General features: G+C 41.7%; 1 protein-coding gene across 1 annotated transcript in view; it reads left to right on the plus strand.

Annotated features, from left to right (window-relative positions):
• Positions 1-7,692, plus strand: part of LOC135083390 (uncharacterized) — a 122,397-nt gene extending 114,705 nt beyond the window's left edge. Inside the window, exons 13-16 of the mRNA XM_063978133.1 lie at positions 4,144-4,212; positions 6,812-6,900; positions 7,144-7,204; positions 7,562-7,692. Coding sequence (XP_063834203.1) covers positions 4,144-4,212; positions 6,812-6,900; positions 7,144-7,204; positions 7,562-7,692 — 350 coding nt within the window. The remainder of the gene's footprint in view (positions 1-4,143; positions 4,213-6,811; positions 6,901-7,143; positions 7,205-7,561) is intronic.
• The last annotated feature ends 10,641 nt before the right edge of the window (positions 7,693-18,333 follow it).

An 18,333-nucleotide genomic window follows, 5' to 3' on the forward strand; every position in this document is an offset into this window, starting at 1 on the left:
AAAAAAAAAAACACCGGTTATGTCACGGTTAAAATAATTATGATGGTGCAACTCAGCCAGAGTCATATAAAATTGACATCATCTTATGGGGCCTTATTTTTTTATATCAATGGGTTTCAAAGACAGTATAAATATAAAAAAATAATTGTGCAAATAAAAATAATTCAATACTTTTAATGTAAATGTAGAACGACTGAAAGGTTTATCTTAATTAACAATTGCCTTCTAACAACTAAAAACATATCTTCTGTGAAGACTATTTGGTTAATTACTAAAATTAATAACGCGAGGCTGCTAATATTAGACTTAAGAGTTAGTTCATAACAGAGTAATCAAATCAAATCAAATAGTTTCTTCAGTACATAGGCCCTTTCCAGGGCACTTATACACGTTCCAAATATAGCTTGCCCTACCACCACTTCGGGACAACATATTTTATCGTAGTTCGAATCACGTAACGGCGTATCTAACAAAATGGCGACATTGAGTTACACACCATGTTATAGAAAAACGTGCGTTTTATAACCTCACAAAAGATCGTAACTGAATAATTCAGTAATAATTATTATTTTCCAGGAAGCCAGTATTTACAGTAAAATAGGGAATTTTTCCATACTTCAAATTTTCTTTAAATGTCGCTCTTTTTCGTGATTCGACCCACGATATGGGCAGGTGCTGAGAAGAAGTGGCGGAAAAAAGTCATAATAAAAATTAATGAAAATTGGGTTCCGTATAAGAATCTGGTAGTAAAACTGGCGTATATCCTATTACCTCACTTAGGGCCCTTTTCCATGGCAATCCAGGTTCGCGGGATCCAGTTTTGCAGGATTCCGCAAAACTGGACTATAGTGTGGACACTCAAGTGTGTTTGAAATTCGAATTCCCAATTCGAATTGATGGTTTTTGCGGGACACTGCAAACGGGATGTTGATGTGAATGTTAATATTAAAACATATTATTATTAGAGATGGGCCGACTAGTCGCCGACTAGTCGGGAAAGCCGACTATTCGGCATCATTTGTAGTCGGCCGACTAGTGACGACTATTCGGCAAAATATGCCGATTATAATCGGCGCATTACAAAAATAAATATGTGAATGAAATAAACTCATAATCACCAAGATGATTATGAGGTAGACCAAGGGTGTTTATCTAAACCACTTTTGACTGCAAAAAATCAGTAAAAAGAGGTTTCACCTGATTTAAAATTTTGGCAATTAGTCTAAATTCATACAAAGTTAACATTAGTTAAAATTACCAGGAAATCATCAAAAATGTGTAAAGTTTACCTATGTAATTTGTCCAAAATTATGACACTTTTTTCGAGAAAAAAATGCATGGAATTGCATACCTATCCTGCGGGGAAGTGGTAGATTATGTGGGGCTCCTCTCATCGGAAGGATGAGGAATACCCACATAAATAACCCCTGAGATCGCATTAGTGTGAAGAACTATGGGAATCCGGACAAAGCCATCAACTATCATAGTCCGTCCCGGCAATTGCCCACCTGTATGGCGGTCTCTGCTTATCCGACGGTGGTGCTAGTCCCTGCTATGCAGGCGTGGACTGCGTGGAGGGTGGAGAGGAATCAGTGGGCCTAGGATGCGTGCCGCGATTAGCGCAATTTTGCTCATACATTTTGACGTCGATAAATAAGAATCATATCACGGCGCGCATCCTAGCCCAGCAGGGGGCGATCATATTATACAGGTGGGCATTTGCCGGGACGGACTATGATAGTTGATGGCTTTGTCGGGATTCCCATAGTTCTTCACACTAAGGCGATCTCAGGGGTTATTTATGTGGGTATTCCTCATCCTTCCGATGAGAGGAGCCCCACATAATTTACCACTTCCCCGCAGGATAGATAAATAGATATGCTACCTTAGGTACTGTTAGGTGATTGTAATGTTGCTTTTTATTCTTTCTCATATTAAAGAAATCTAATTTCTCAAAAATTTATATTTATCTCTTTAGAAATCTAGATATTCATATTTCTTTGAGAAAATCTAGATAATTTAATCTTCGGACAAGTAGGTATTAGAATGATCGGCATTGCCGATTAGTCGGCCGACTAATCGGCAATTTGAAAACCGATTAGTCGGCTAGTCGGTTAGTCGGCAAAGACCATAGTCGGCCCATCACTAATTATTATACCTACTACTAAACGGGATCCTGCAAAAACAGTTCCTGCAAAAAACGGGATGTCTCCGTAGGAAAGAGCCCTTAATCGGTGTGTGTTATTTTAAGTACATTTGTTTGATGAAAATACATAAACTATTCTGCCATTATCTCATACAATAATTTCATAGAACACTTAGGTATTTGTTATAAAAAGATATTGCAAGCGTGTTTTTATTTTTATAAGTTTTCGTTTAGAAATTTTATGGAATGCGTTTGTGGTAATTAAGCTTTATAATTGTACTTAGTATTAATTGTAAATTTGAAACACTTTGGCCTTGCTTTAACTAGTTTAAATCGATGTAAATAATAATTTATGAGACGCCATTTTTCTAAATAAAATATTAACAAATTAGCGGCATCATTATTTCCTCTCCCTTTATTCCTATCTTTCGTGGAAGTCATTAGGTGATTAGTGCCTTTTTTCTGTGATGCGGATTTCGTCACGCGTGCGGATCTGGATCACGTGCGTGTAAAATAACGCTGCTAGTTGCACGCAGGACAAAGATTTCGTATTTTGTGCCTGCAGCCGGCGTCCGCTTAATAGGAAAAATATGTATGAAATATTGAAATGCGGGCAGTCCGCATGCGGATCAAATATGGCCGTGCTGAAATCCGCATCATAGGAAAAGGTACTAAAGAATAAATATGCGAACATCAGGTATTGCCAACCCTTCTGGCCAGCATGTGGGGAGTGCATGCCTAATCCCCCATGATCTACCTCTGAAAAATTAAAGAGGATCATGCTCCTGAAGTGGACCAAATGACCTGTTGTAATCCACATAAAACCACAAGTGACGTCAAACGTGGGTCATCATCATCATCATCATCATCAACAGCCCTTTACAGTCCACTGATGGACTATGAGCCTCCTCCACTATAGTGGAGGGTTTTGCCATAATCCCCATGCTTGGCTGGCGGGTTGGAGATCGCAGTTTAAAAGATTGATGTTTTTCAGAGAGTGCTGCTGCCCCTTCTCTGTTTGATGTGTAGTCTCTAAGCTAATTCGCCTCTTACGACACCCGCTCGAAGAGTAGGGGTTGGTGACAAATGTATTCTACTCTGCCGTCACCACACGGCTTGGGTACCTATAAACTCTACTTTCATTAGAAAGAACGTTTGGATTGCTCATCACATATTAAACATGACGATGATGCAACAGCATTATTGGGTTTTAGTCAAAAACTATGCGCAATCGAACAAACAAAATGACCTCAATGGAACTATCACTAAAAATACATTAATAAACCTATAATCATTAGTATTCAAACAATCGAATCTTAAGTAGCTAAATAATGAGTAGTTTCCCGAATTCCAAGTCAAATGTCAACGAAAACAATAGGTGATAAGATAGTGATGGGACACACTTGAGTCTTAAGTCTAAGACTTGATTTATTTTGGCAACACTTTAGTCTCTGACGAACATAGCTACAGCACTGAAGTTTAGATATCCTTTACAAAGAAAAAAGTTGGAAAATAAGGAAACTAGGTCATTAATAAACTGTTCTAGGCACACTTACATTTACGCCTAATAACATTTCAAACCGCATCCTCAAGTACTTTGTTACTCAGTATTACAGGGACGAACCTTTTTATCTGATTCCGAGAAATAGGTTTTCAACAAATGATTTGAATCTTTATTAATATTATCAATTTATGCTGAATAATTTAAGTGGTTAAAATTAAATTATTCTGATTTTAGAGGCCTAAAAATGTCAACTGGAAATTACCAAAATCTGCATGACGTCATTTCATTCGCTTGAATGAAATGACGTCAAATGCTACAAAAAAAAATTATACATAAAAATGAGGCTCGACTGTTTCCCATCACTAGAGAGATGCGCCTACGCATAGTTTAAAACGCTCTATTATCAGTAGACGCGCGACCACCATGGCGGGCGGACGTGCTGTGACGCTCCTCGCGGTTTTAGCCCTATCATGCTGTGTGGTACAAAGTACAGTGTACAGCAGGTGCCAGTTGACCCGTGAACTACTGAAATTGCAATTTTCAAGGACTTTCCTTAGCAATTGTGAGTTTATTTTTATTTAAATTGTGTTGTGTAAATGAGGAAAGTCATTTTCCGAGCGTGACGTTTGAATTTCTAAACAAACGAGTAAGCAATTCATTTTAGTTAGAGCAACTGACGCTATTTAAAGTATTTAATTTGCAGTTGAATGATTGTCCAATAATTTCGTAAGATGCAGATATTATGATGTAATTATATGAAATTACTCTTTTCGTTTGCGTGTTTTTCAGTCTGTAATAGGCAAAAAAAATTTTGTGACAGGGTTTTAATATCGCTCAAATAATTGTCAACTTGTAATGCAAAAACCTTCATCTCTTACGTTTCACTTCAGAAACAGAAACATGACCCATTATGAGAACCGTTAAAAAAGAAAAACACCGATGTTTGCTTCCAAACAGCTTCTGTTAAAAGACTTTAATATATTAATTTAACAGTTTCTCAAAATTTTAAACAACAAAAGCATACAATGTTCACCAGGATCCTATACGTTTTTCAACCTTCAACTTTGGGAATGTTATTTGTTATTCGTTCAACAAGGAACTGCAACAAGGACCTTTCTTGTTATTAATTTATGCAGTCACTACTCCTACGAGACTCAAAAGCGAGGTCAATTGCGACGTAAAATTTTAGTAACAATTCATTCATTCATAATATTATTTTATTATTGTTTTACAATACAGCAGTTTAGGGTGCCTAATACAAACGACCTTCCCCCACGTAGATAAGGTTACAAACGTGATTGCTTCTCTCATATTCAGCCATTTTTCTCCAGCTTTTCACCTTTGTTTTGGAAGTCGGTTTATTCTTCTGAATAAATTCGTTGTGGCTTCTAAGACAGTTAACTATCCCCCAAGACTATTGAGACTTAACCTTTCACTCTGGTTGGGTTTCTTGAGCTTAAGCTGTATATTCTGACTGTAAAGGAGTTGCAGACTTTTTCCTTGCCTTCTTGATAAGGACATTTCATTATGTCCTTAAATGCACTTACTTGAGTTTGTGTTTATTCAACCATGGCGTAAATAAATGTTAAATGCATAGAGTAACGACAAAGTGATAAGGATGTACAAAAATAAATTCCTAAACATACAAGAAGAATACATATATTATGCGAGACGTTAATCTTATTAATTAAAGTTTCAGTCAGTAAGTTATCATGGTTCATGGTTAAATTCTCAGGAGAGATACACAAGGGAAAATAAATTTCATTACAAAATAGCATCATCATCATCATCAAGTAATATACCTTACTGCAGGAGCACTCCTCACTTACTAGAGGCCAATGGAGAAATTGGTCTACTATCCGTTCGCTTTAAGTTTGCTCCTGGCGATATGACATCACTCGAAGGGAAGCGTCTATAACTTATCAAACTATAATTTAAAATATTTTTTATTTATTATTATTGATAAAAAAAACCGGCCAAGTGCGAGTCGGACTCGCGCACCGAGGGTTCCGTTACAAAGTTCGTTTTGCGTTTTTTGCGTTGACTTAGATTTTTTTTTTTTTTTCACGGGTTAAAGGCAATTAGATCTAAGTATTTGATATGAATTTCAACTTGATAGCTCTACGCGTTCATGAGGAAAAAAGTAATAAGTTTATATTTATTAAAAAATATATATTTTGTAATGTAACTAATAATTTAAGGTTTTCGGAATTTTTCCTTTCTGTGTGCTATAAAACGTTGCTTCATGCCAAATTTCAAGATTCTAGGTCGACTGGAAGTACCCTTTAGGTTTTGATTCCCTTGCGAGTACTTGCGAGTTTCAAAATATGCAGCTTAAATTGCTGTTTCTTTTGATTGCGTTGACATAGAAGTTTGATTTTGTTACAGCTTAAAGGTATTATAGACCTGAGTATTTGGTATGAATTTCAATTTAATACCTCTACGCGTTTATGAGGAAATGGGTAGTAAGTTTAAAATTATTAAAAAAATATATATTATGTGATGTAACTAAAAATTTATGGTTTTCGGAATTTTTCCTTTATCTATGCTATAAGACGTTGCTTCGTACCAAATTTCAAGATTCTGAGTTCACGGGAAGCACCCTGTAGGTTTTGATTCCCTTGCAAGTGTCGAAAATTTGCGGCATAAACGGCTGTATCTTTTGATTGCGTTGGCTTAGAAGTTTGATTTTTTCACAGCTTCAAGGGACAGTAGACCTGAGTAATTGATATAAATTTCAGCTTCATACCTCCACGCGTTCCTGAGAAAAAGGGTCTTGACAGACGGACGGACAGACGGACAACAAAGTGATCCTATAAGGGTTCCGTTTTTTCCTTTTGAGGTACGGAACCCTAATTGTGTATTTGTGTAAAATAAGATACATAAATTGCGTTTAATCACTAACTAATTGCGTTTTTTCGTGGTTGGTGGAGGGGACGCACATTCCACGGACCGGCAAACTTAGCGTGAACGGGTAGTACACTCCTTTAAGCTGACTGGCCAGACGAGCTGGGGACACCTGATGTTCACAGATTATTTCCCCAACTTCTACAGGAGGAGTAGGGGTTGGTCCTATTTTACTCTACCACCTTTATTTTTTCATGTGTCTCATATAAAAATTATAATTGACATTAGAAATTTTAATAGATATTCTATTGCAGGGGTATGTTTAATAGAACAAGTGAGTGACAGAAACACTGCAACAATGGTGGTCAAATCTCCTAGAAGGAAATACTATGGATTATTTCAAGTGAGTCATAGTCATAGAGTGAGTCATTTATTCCATAAACAAAATAGTTAAACTGTGTGAATAACATTTAAAGTGTGTACATAACAGTGAATAATAATTTATTGATATAAATATACATATAAATAAATAATTTATTTCGTGCCCTATTAAGCTAATGCAACGCTTTTCCATTAATTTAGTCATATAGTAGAGAAACAATATAATTACGAATTTAATAAAGAACATAATTTTGATGTTTTCCAGATCGGCAGTGAATGGTGCAAAGAAGGCCGAAAAGGTGGAAAATGTGACTTAACATGTGAATGTAAGTACCTATGACGTGGTTAACAACAAAATAAGTTTTTTTGTGAAAGTAGAAAGCAAACCGTTCTAACAGTGCCAGCTCTTTTTAATTAATATGCATTTGGTGAAATATTTTGCCCCTTCTAGGAATCAAACCCGGAAGCTGGAAACATGGAATTTTCGAATCCAATTTATTCTGTAACTTATTATTGATACCGTTTGATAGAGCTTGTAAAGCACTTTCAGTATCAGTAACCAGTTTTTCAATATGTTGTATAGTTTAGAAATAATCAAGTAAGATCACTTATTGTTTCCACCCAGTATATTTATAGGTTAAAATTGCCAGAATTTGTAAGATTGAAATGCATTTTTTAATCAGCCCTCCTGGATGACGACATCAGAGACGATGCCAGCTGTGCCCAAAAGGTGTTCGAGATGGAAGGTTTCAAGTATTGGACGAAGTGGGAAGCCCGATGTAAAGGACAGACCCTGCCTGATATTGAGAAGTAAGTATTTATCAATAGAACTGTATTGTACCTTGTACCACCTTAACTTTAACCATCCACAAGGTGGACCGAAGACCTCTTAGGTAGCAGGAAGGCGCTGGATACAGGCCGCTACCAACCGGGCGATGTGGAAGTCATTTAGGGAGGCCTATGTTCAGCAGTGGACGTCCTGTGGCTGAAATAATGATGATGAACTTTAACCGTAACTATAACTGTAACCGGTGTTTTTGTATGGAGTTTTACTGACTTTTGACGTTTGCTATAGTTAAAATAATATGGTGAAATCCACGATAAGCCTTTTACCGCTTTGAGATCTCATACAGAAAGTCTATAACAGTTATCTATAATTTTGTCCTCATTGGATAGCTAATTTATAAAGGAAGACTTTTTTGGGCTATGTAACTTCACCCTACAGCCAATAGAGGCGGAGCACTAAAGAAAAATGTTGCAAAAACGGGAAATATTATTCAAACTATTTTCACGCGTTCGTAGTCGCGGGCAGAGCTAGTCATAACATAAATATAAAGGGTAAGTTTCTCTTCTGCCTTCGGCCAGATTATCATTTTACATTAGGTGCGATGCAGGCCAAGAGAGATTGAACTTCTTAATTTTGTGGTAGGTCGATGTCACTTTTGTTATTGTATAATAATATGTAGTTATGTCCATGATACCCTATAACAATTCCATAGTATTCCTGTTTAGCTATGTGCCGTCTCTCGTACATTGTTTGAATATTGAAAAGACGGCCTTGCGGAGTTCACAATATTTTTTACGCAGGTGTCGTCTTATGCAATATTTGTATTGTGTGGTGTATGTACCGTGAATTCTTTTAATATTTAAGTTTGTATAGTACAGACAACAGAAAAAAAGTTAAAAATTTTGGTACCTTATCTGGTTTTAATAAGGACGATTTTGCGATAGAGATGTTTGTGTGCCTACTTTACTAGATAATTATTATAGTTTCTTAATTATATATTTTTTGAGATTTTAAGCATGATTGACACATTTATCTTGTGTACTCCATAGAGGTAAATACCACACAATGATGTAATGAAATTCACCAACGGAGAAAATTTTAGTTTTCCTTATAGTAATTTAATACTGTAATATTGTCTGTCAGTTGTTCTATCATCTACGTTTTTTTTATTCACAACGAGGAAGCTCTTGGCCTTTATCTCACCAGATGGTAAGTGATGATCAGGCCGAAGGTGGAAGCGAGCTTCACCCGGAATCCTCAACCATGGAGGAACTGGCTATCTAACCTCTAACTTCTGTTAACATTGTTGTTATGGCGACAGACTTAGGTAAGATGGTGGTAGCTAGCCAGGCGGACTTAGAACAGGCACTACCACCAACCAAACCGAACAGAAAAATCTGCCCTCACTGGGAATCGAATCCGGGACCTCTGCGTCTGAAGCAGGTGGTATTACTACTAGACCACAGAGGCGGCCAACGTGAACTTGTTTTATCTGCGTATGAACTGCTATAAAAAAAGTATGAAAAAAATACAAACCTACTCATATTTATAATAGCACTTATTTGCTTTGTACAAACATTAGCTGTGCCCGCGACTTCGTACGCGTGAAATAGTTTGAATAATAATTCCCGATTTTGCAACATTTTACTTTACTGCTCCGCCCCTATTGGCTGTAAGGTGATTTTATATAGCCTAAAGCATTCCTCGATAAATGGGCTGTACAACACAAATATAATTTTTCAAATCAGACCTGTACTATTCAGCTTTATAATATTAGTATAGAGGTAGATTAAATAACATAAGTAGTAGATAAATAACGATAGAACAAACTCAATAACAAACCTGTATCAAATCGCCAAACAATAGAGAGCAATATAAACATAAAGCCCACTCGAAGTGACCTTTACAAAAACCATTGTGAGTGTTTTTTTACGTGATTTTCCTTGACGACTGTATCGTTAACCTACGGGTATTACGTGATATCACATAGTATTGATGCTGTGAAGGAGGAAAATATAAGCAAATAAATTAATGACGTTTTTGTATGACTTTTTATAAGAATGCGTAGTTCCACGTTACGCGGTTAATTTTTTTCACTCTGTATATATGCCTGATGAATGATTTTAGTGATAAGAATTCTGATTTTTTATGCAGAACAAGCGAGATGCAGTCTAGGATGTTGTACATATTTTTATCTGCCCTGTTAGTGCCTATTCACAGTCGTCTTGAAAGGGCCCGGATTATAGTGATCGGGAAAGACAGCAGAAGGCAACGCATTTCAGTCTGTAACTGTTCTCATCATAATAGAATTATCGAATCGCTTAGTGCGAGCTGGTGGAATGTCGGCAATGTAGGGAAGGTACGCTAACCTGCATCTGGTTCCCCGGTGATAGCAGGGGGCTGGTGGAATAAGGTGGTGTAATTCCTTCTCACAATCTCCAAAGTGTAGCCTGTAGAAAAGTGTTTTTATATATTTTTCCTGTTCCAGATGTCCAGATTGGCAGCATCCTCCTTCAAGAGCGTCACCAGTCAGAGATAAGAGAACCCTTCCCGGGAGAACCTCGAGGAAGTTCAGCTTTGTCCCTTACCCAGTAATGACTGTGCTTCGTATTTAAAAATAAGCTTAAATGTTAGAAAATAGAAAGGTCATTTTACAGTAACAGTCGAATCATAGATGTAGCGTTAGAAGGTGTGTTTGCTTCTCAAAAAGTTATATCGTTCGTCTCAACTAAAGGACGTCCACTGCTGGACAAAGGCCTCCTCCAAGATTCCCATAAAGACCGGTCCTACGCTGCCCGCATCCAGATACTGCCAGCGACCTTCACTGATGCCCGTATTTACAAACGATGCTTGTCTAAGTGAAGCAGCAAATCGAACGCACAGCGTCGAATAGAGCTCTGTGATTGGTTCGTGTGTCACCCTGTGCGTCCATGCGCACTGTGAGACCTCATAGTAATGTTTGAGAATACGGGCGTAAATAATTATACAAGGTTTCATTCAAGTATGGCACGGTACAATTTTTAGTTTTATTTTGTCAATTTTTAAATATTTGGGACCATAATCTTAAGTTAATAAGACACATTTTAATGTCTTAAAAGTTTTGAAATAGTAACTTACTAATATTTATATAGGATTTTTTTCAAACATGTATGTACATAAATGTACGTAATTGTGCCCACTGACTGTGATATGAATACTAATAAAATTCAGTTTAAGTACAAATAAGAGGAAATAAAGGTTGTATAGTATAGTGTAGTAAATAAGTACAAAAAGTGAAATGTTTAGCTGTAGTATTGAAAAAAAAAACCAGTACAACAATATAGAAAATAATATAAAACTATAAATTGATGAGTGAAAAATATAATGATCAACCATATGAAAAAAATCAGGATATATTTTACCTATACACCCTAGTGTAGTAGTTTTATTAAAGTTATAAAAAATAAATAATGAATACATGCAGGTCTGTGTTTTATTTATATCTCCTCAAATACGTATCGAGGCAAATATGGGACAAGCATGTGAACACCAGGCTTCCCCATCCACATGTAGGCCTGGGATGCACGCCGCAATAAGCTTTTAACCCATACATTATTTTGTCATCGAAATCATCACTGCGCGCATCCTAGCCCGGCTGGCCAAATCTTACATTATTTGCCTGTGGTAAGTTAGAGAGTGGCTTCTAACTATAGGCCTCATACAGAAGCTCAAAGTTGCACAGCGTGCTATGGAGAGGGCTATGCTCGGTGTTTCTTTACGAGATCGAATCAGAAATGAGGAGATCCGTAAACGAACTAAAGTCGCTGACATAGCCCGACGGATTAGCAAGCTGAAGTGGCGATGGGCAGGGCACATAGTACGCAGAACTGACGGCCGATCGGGCAGCAAGGTTCTGGAGTGGAGGCCGCGGACCGGAAAACGCAGCGTGGGACGTCCACTCGCAAGGTGGACCGACGACATCATAAAGGTAGCAGGAAGGCGCTGGACGCAGGCCGGTACCAACCGGGCAACATGGAAAGCATTGGGGGAGGCCTATGTTCAGCAATGGACGTCCATGTGACGTGACGTGATGATGATGATAATGAAGTTAGAGAGTTTCCTGCTCCTGCAACCTGATGATCATAATGATACATCATTTTACCACTTATTAGGGTCCTTAGAGAGCCAAATAAAAACAAACCTAGCTTTCATACATTCAAAGAAGAAAATCATTTAATATTCGCAGTTAACGTAGTATTTTTTAAACATACAGATAAGTTCAAGCGTAGTTCATAATTTGTTCCTAGAAAGGGGAAAAACTACGTTAGGTCGCCGTAAATTGTGAAAAATTCTCTCTTAGATGCCACATAATGGAAATTTAAAACGACAACGCTTAGGAGGGTGATTTAGTATTAGCAGAATGGAAGTAGATGTAGTAGATCCATAATATGGATTGTTTAAGAGATAATTATTATGTAAAAAAATAATATTCTCCTTGTGTATCCATGTACAATGAAAAAAAAAGGTGTTGTTGATTAACTACTTATCGTAATTAGAATAGTAAAGAGTATCAAAGTCAAAAACATTTTATTCAATTTAGACCACTAGTGGTTTATGAACGTCAAAAATCAGTCAACACTGGCAGTGGAGCAGTAGAACATAATGTTGTTGTAGGTAGTCATTAGTTTCGAATCGCGGTTATAGTGTAAGAGGTGATGTAAGAGGTAAAGGAAGAACAAAGAACGGCAGCAGGAGTCAATTGGGACCCAGCGCTGGATGACTGCTATGTGTCAAAGGCTGAGTCAAGATCTTTAGAAGACCAGGTACGTCAGAATGCAACTTCTTTTCTTATTTAATTTGAAATGTCATAAATTCTCCACTAAATCACAGTAGTAGTATTCGTTCTCAGTTCACTAAAATTTTTCATTGCTGGGGTAAAGAGAAATATGTTAGGTTTCTTATCGCACACGTAAATGCACCTGCTACATTAATTTTCATTATAATCCAACCAAGAATGTCTTTATTAAACCCGTAAAACTTGTTAGTAGTATTGGAAACGAAGGGAAACCCTAAGTTTAGGACAAAGGTACCAAAATTAAAGGGGTCAGAATTAATAGGGTCCTAAAGTGGAGGCAAAAATAATTATGTGCGGTAGCGAAGGTAAGGTCTAATTGCAGCCTGAAGATCTACAAGATCCCATTGCATAAATCAGTGGGTAGAATTCGAAAATTGAAACTAAAATCGAGTCAGAAAATTTAATGTGTGTGGTTGCGTATCTGTTAGCGACGTCAAGAATAGTCAAGATTAACGTTAGCAACATCATGTCAATTAGTTCAAATCAACTAATTAATCTGTTTCGTAATTAAGAAAATGAACATGAAATTTTCGCCAAAAAGGCAATACCGTAGCGAAATCCATCAGGCTCTCTCGCTTACTCACTCGGTAGGCCTCTTTCTTGCATTGTCTGATCTCTCACTTCCACAAAATAGCTTCTCTTTCACACTTTTCTGGAAAATCTAGAATGTTCAGGAAAAAATAGAGAAGAAACGAGACGGAAATATCGGACCTCTCGGATGGTCCGTTGCGCGAGGCAATACCGTAAAGAGAGCCGTTTTAGGTTTTTTGTCAATAACTTCGCCAATTTTGGGAATTTTGAGATGAAACTTTTTGTATAATGTAGATAATTTAATTACGCATCTGTGTACCTACCATGAGTTTACGTTAGGTGTGCTCGCTAGCGAAAACGTCAAAAATCTCTATGGAGATTTTGTTTCTTGAAAGTAGCCGCTAAGGGCGCTGCACAATATGTCATACAATTAATGTCATTTTTTTACGCAGTCGCTAGCGAGCACACGTAACATAAACTCATGGTAAGCACACTGTAGAAAATAAGAAACCATTGTAAAACTACCTGCCAGTTGGAGAAAATTAGCAAAATCTGTGGATTTCCCGAAGACAGGGATAGCAATAGCGTGTGAAAGCGGGACGGAGATAGCCGCTCCCCATAAATACGGAATGAACCGCTCCAGCTGGCATGACAGACAGATTCGCTTCGCATCGCTCGCACGGTACGGACGTGCGCTCCGCCTCGCCCGCCCGCTCGCATGCACTGCGCTCCGAGTTCCTCGAGCTTATCGCCTTCGCTCTGCGAGTCTTGTTTCTGTGGTGTTTGTCACAATTACGTGGCTTGCCCGCGGCTGCGCTTGGGATACCTAACGGTGATAACGAACAAGCGTAGTTAAACGCCTTTCTAAAGGCGGTTCGGTTCGATTGGGAGCGACCGACAGTGCCTTTTTCAAGGCGCTGAAATTTCCTGCCGCCGCCGGTATATTAGGCTGTGAACCTTGGCCTCCTGGAAGGCACGTTTGAGAGGGTGAGGCGTTCCTCCTCGCCCTTGAGACACTCGGTTTCACAGTCTTTTCACTGCCGGGCGTGACCCCCCTACCCCTCCCTACTTTCCATCCCTGAAGGAGCGTATCCCTGGTTGTTATTGCGACCGGGGCCCTCCTGAAGGACTGCTAGGAGTAGGTACTCACCCTACGTCGCGGCGTTGCTACGTTGCGGCGTAGTTACATTGGTTAGGGCACACTTTTCCCACTCACCCCGCACGGTTTACACCGACTGTGCGGGACTTACACACCGCTATAACCACCGAGTTTCTTGCCGGCTCTTCTCGGTGGTTGCGACTTGCGAACCGGCGTAGATTCACGCGTCGCGAACACACCCTCCATGCCATGGACACGGAGGAACTATTAAAGTTCCTCCGGGCCACTCACCCGGAGGTCCTCTCCGGGTTTAAAGCCCACATACGGGCAAAGACCCTCGCAAGCTCCGTCTATGAGGAGCCTGCTTCCCCATCATGTCCCGAGGACGCCATGTGCGATTCTAACTCGGCCCCGCTACCAATCCCGCTCACGAACGACCACTCTATTATCATAGAGCACCAATCCCATGCCCCCAGTAGGGACATGGATTGCGATTTTCCGGTCTCGGACGCCGACGACGATGGCTTCACCACCGTCAGTCGTTCGAAGAGGACTCGCAAATCCGCGGCTTCTCCCCCTCCTTCCCCCCCTGCGAAGGCACTGAAGGCCAACTCGGGCCTATCCCAGCCCTCGCAATCTTCCCAGCCCTCCGGCTCGCAGTCGAGCACCGGCCGGACTGCCAGAGTCCCCCCAGTCTTTGTCCAGGACAAGGCGTCCTGGAACAAAATTTCCGGCGCGCTCAAGGAGCGCCACATCAATTTCTCGCACGCTAAGTCGTGCAATGTAGGCATTAAGGTGTCCTTGTCCACCTCGGACGAGCACCGAGCCCTAACTCGCTTCCTTGATGAAAACCGTATCGGTTATCATACCTTCCCCCGCGAGGAGGAAAGGGAGCTGCGGGTTGTTATCCGTGGCCTTCCCAAGGAGCTAGACTCCGCCTCCATCTTGGCCGACCTCAAGGCACAAAACTTTCCCGTCAAACAGGTTCACCGTCTGTACAGGACTCGTACACGTGAACCATTTGACCTTGTCCAAGTAGTCTTGGACTATTCCAACGAAGCGAAATCGATTTTCAATTTGAAAAGGTTTGCTTCATCTCCGGGCTCAAAGTTGAGCCACCCCGAAAGCGCGGCGCTCCCGGCCAGTGCCACCGCTGTCAACATTACGGGCACGCTGCCCGTAATTGTCACGCCCGTCCTAGGTGCGTCAAGTGCCTAGGCGATCACGGCACAGCCGACTGTGTCCGTGACAAGGCCACAGCCACCGAACCACCGAGCTGCATACTGTGTGGTAGCCAGGGTCATCCTGCGAATTATCGCGGTTGTCCCCGGGCTCCACGCACTCAGCCGCGTGCCCCCATCCCCTCTGCCCCCAGGCAGATCAATGCTACTCGCAACTTTGCGGTAGCAAGTGAGGCTCCTAGCCTCCGCCCCAACAGGCCCAATGCTTGGGCTAGGCCTCTGGCCTACACCCAGGCTGCCTGCCTTACTCCCACACCCACCCAAACAGCTGTGGCCCCACTCGCGCTCCAGCAGGCTCCTCAACCCCACCCAGCCCCTAAGGCTACGCCAAAGGCACCTACCCAACAGGCGCCTAACCCAAGTCCCCCTGCCCCTAAGGCACCAGCCCACAAAGTCCCGGCCCCTCAGGCCATGCCCCTTCACATTCACCTGCGGCTGACATTAAGTTGGTCAGAGACTTCTTTGGCCAAATTAATGTCGGCGAGATGTTTGTGATCGCCGCAAAACTGCGCGCGACTAATGGCGAAGGCAACATCATGGATAGGTTATCTATCCTCGCCGAACACGTAGACTTTTGCTACGCTATCTCCTCTTTCCACGCTCCGTAATGGCTAATCCCACCGCTAGGATCAAACCCCGGTCAATCACCTTAGCTTTTTTCAACGCTAACGGTCTTAGACAGCAGAAGGACGAGGTTACTCAGTTCCTTACCGACCACCAGGTCGACATCTTTCTGGTTCAAGAGACCCTCCTAACACCCTCTATTCGCAATCCTAGGATAGCGAACTACAATATCATTAGACACGATAGGCCCACACGTGGCGGCGGCACGCTTATTTATTATAAGCGTTCTCTGCACTGTGCTTTAATCGATCCCCCTTCTCTCTCTAACCTAGAAGTCTCACTCTGTCGGCTAGCCATGACTGGACACGAGCCCATCCTCATCGGCTCGGTTTACCTCTCCCCGAACAAGACTCCCTTAAGGAGCGACTTTCAGGCCCTCTTTGCTATGAATAGTGCAGTCATTCTTGGCGGCGACTTTAATAGCAAACACACTCATTGGGGTTGCGTAACATCCACTGCCAATGGCAACATGTTAAGCGAACTCTCTGAGGAACTCATCTTTGATATCTTAGTCCCTATGACGCCCACTCACTATCCTTACAATGTCGAGCATCGGCCCGACATTCTGGACATGGCAATTCTAAAGAATATAGGCCTCCGCCTACACTCTATAGAAACCATGCACGCGCTCACTTCTGACCATCGCCCGGTAGTACTACAACTAGGCTCTCCTGAGTCTACACCCACTATGAAGACAATTGTGGACTGGGACAAACTCAAGGTAAAACTTGGGAACTGTCAGAGCCCACAACTGTCCTCAATCCCCGACGATATAGTTTCACCTCACGAAACTATTCACGCGATCGATGCGCTCACTAGTCACATCTCGGTCGCCATCGGCGACTCGTCTAGGCAAGTGCCTGCGATGGCTAACCACCGTCTCAGGTTGCCGGACGACGCGCGAGAACTATTGAGGGCAAAGAACGCAGCCACTCGCGATTATGACGCTTATCCAACCGAGGAAAACAGAGTCCGCCTACGTTCCTTACAGCGCGCTGTCAAGGCTCGTATCGCGGAACTCCGTAACAATCAGTGGGATGATCTACTTAAAGAAATCTCGCCATCTCACCAAGCCTATTGGAAGTTGACGAGAGCCTTTAAGTCTGACACCGTAGCGTCCACGCCACCGCTTTTACGTCCCGATCAAACGCTTGCGTTTGACGACGACGCCAAAGCCGAATGTCTAGCCGACAGTCTAGAAGCACAGTGCTCCCCCAGTACCCTCCCAGTAGACTCTGCCCACCTCCGCATGGTGGACAGCGAAGTCGAACGTAGAGCCGCCCTCCCTCCGACCACAACCCTAGACCCGACCAACGTCGACGAGGTGCGAACGATAATCAAAGGTTTCCGTCCCAACAAAGCCCCCGGCCCGGACCGTATCTCTAATAGAGTCTTACGCGCCCTGCCCGCCCCCCTAGTATACCTCTTAGTTGCTATTTTCAACGCGGCCATGTCTCACTGCATCTTTCCCGATGCGTGGAAAGAGGCAGAAGTCATTGGCATCCCGAAGCCCGGTAAGAAACTGGCTGACCCCACAAGCTACAGACCCATCAGTCTCTTAAAGACCATGGGTAAGTTATACGAACGTATAATTGTTTCGCGATTAAGAGATTATAATATATTTTTTCTAATAATCTCTTAATAAACGAACAGTTTGGCTTCCGCGCCTCACATTCCTGCGTACAACAGGTGCACCGCTTAACGGAGCATATACTTAGCGGCCTCACTGCTAAGCCACCCGTAGGGACAGGAGTATTATTCTTCGACGTAGCGAAGGCATTCGATAAAGTCTGGCACAACGGCTTGATTTACAAGCTTTACGAACTCGGTGTGCCGGACAGTCTCGTGCACATCTTACGTGACTTTTTATCGAATCGCACCTTTCGTTACCGAGTAGATGGCTCCCTCTCCTCCCCCCGCCCCATAAGAGCCGGAGTCCCCCAGGGCTCCGTGCTCTCGCCCATCCTCTTTTCATTGTACGTCAATGACATCCCCAAATATCCGAATACGGATTTAGCCCTCTTTGCGGACGACACCGCACTCTACAAGTCCGGACGTAATCGGAATTACGTCATCTTGGCGCTCCAACGCGCAGTCACACAATTAGGCGAATGGTTCAGGAAGTGGCGTATCGAGGTAAATCCCGAAAAAAGTGCAGCAGTGTACTTTTCTAGGGCTTTGTCTGCGAAACGTCCTCCGGTTCGCATTCGTCCTAATGTCCCCACCCATCTCACCTTATTTGACCAAACTATTCCTTGGAAAAGTGAGGCCAAGTACTTAGGTGTCACCCTCGACCAGAGATTATCGTTCGCTCCGCACCTCAGACGCGTCTTGAGCCG

This window comes from Ostrinia nubilalis, chromosome 23 (assembly GCF_963855985.1).
Source record: "Ostrinia nubilalis chromosome 23, ilOstNubi1.1, whole genome shotgun sequence".
Lineage (NCBI taxonomy): Eukaryota > Metazoa > Arthropoda > Insecta > Lepidoptera > Crambidae > Ostrinia > Ostrinia nubilalis.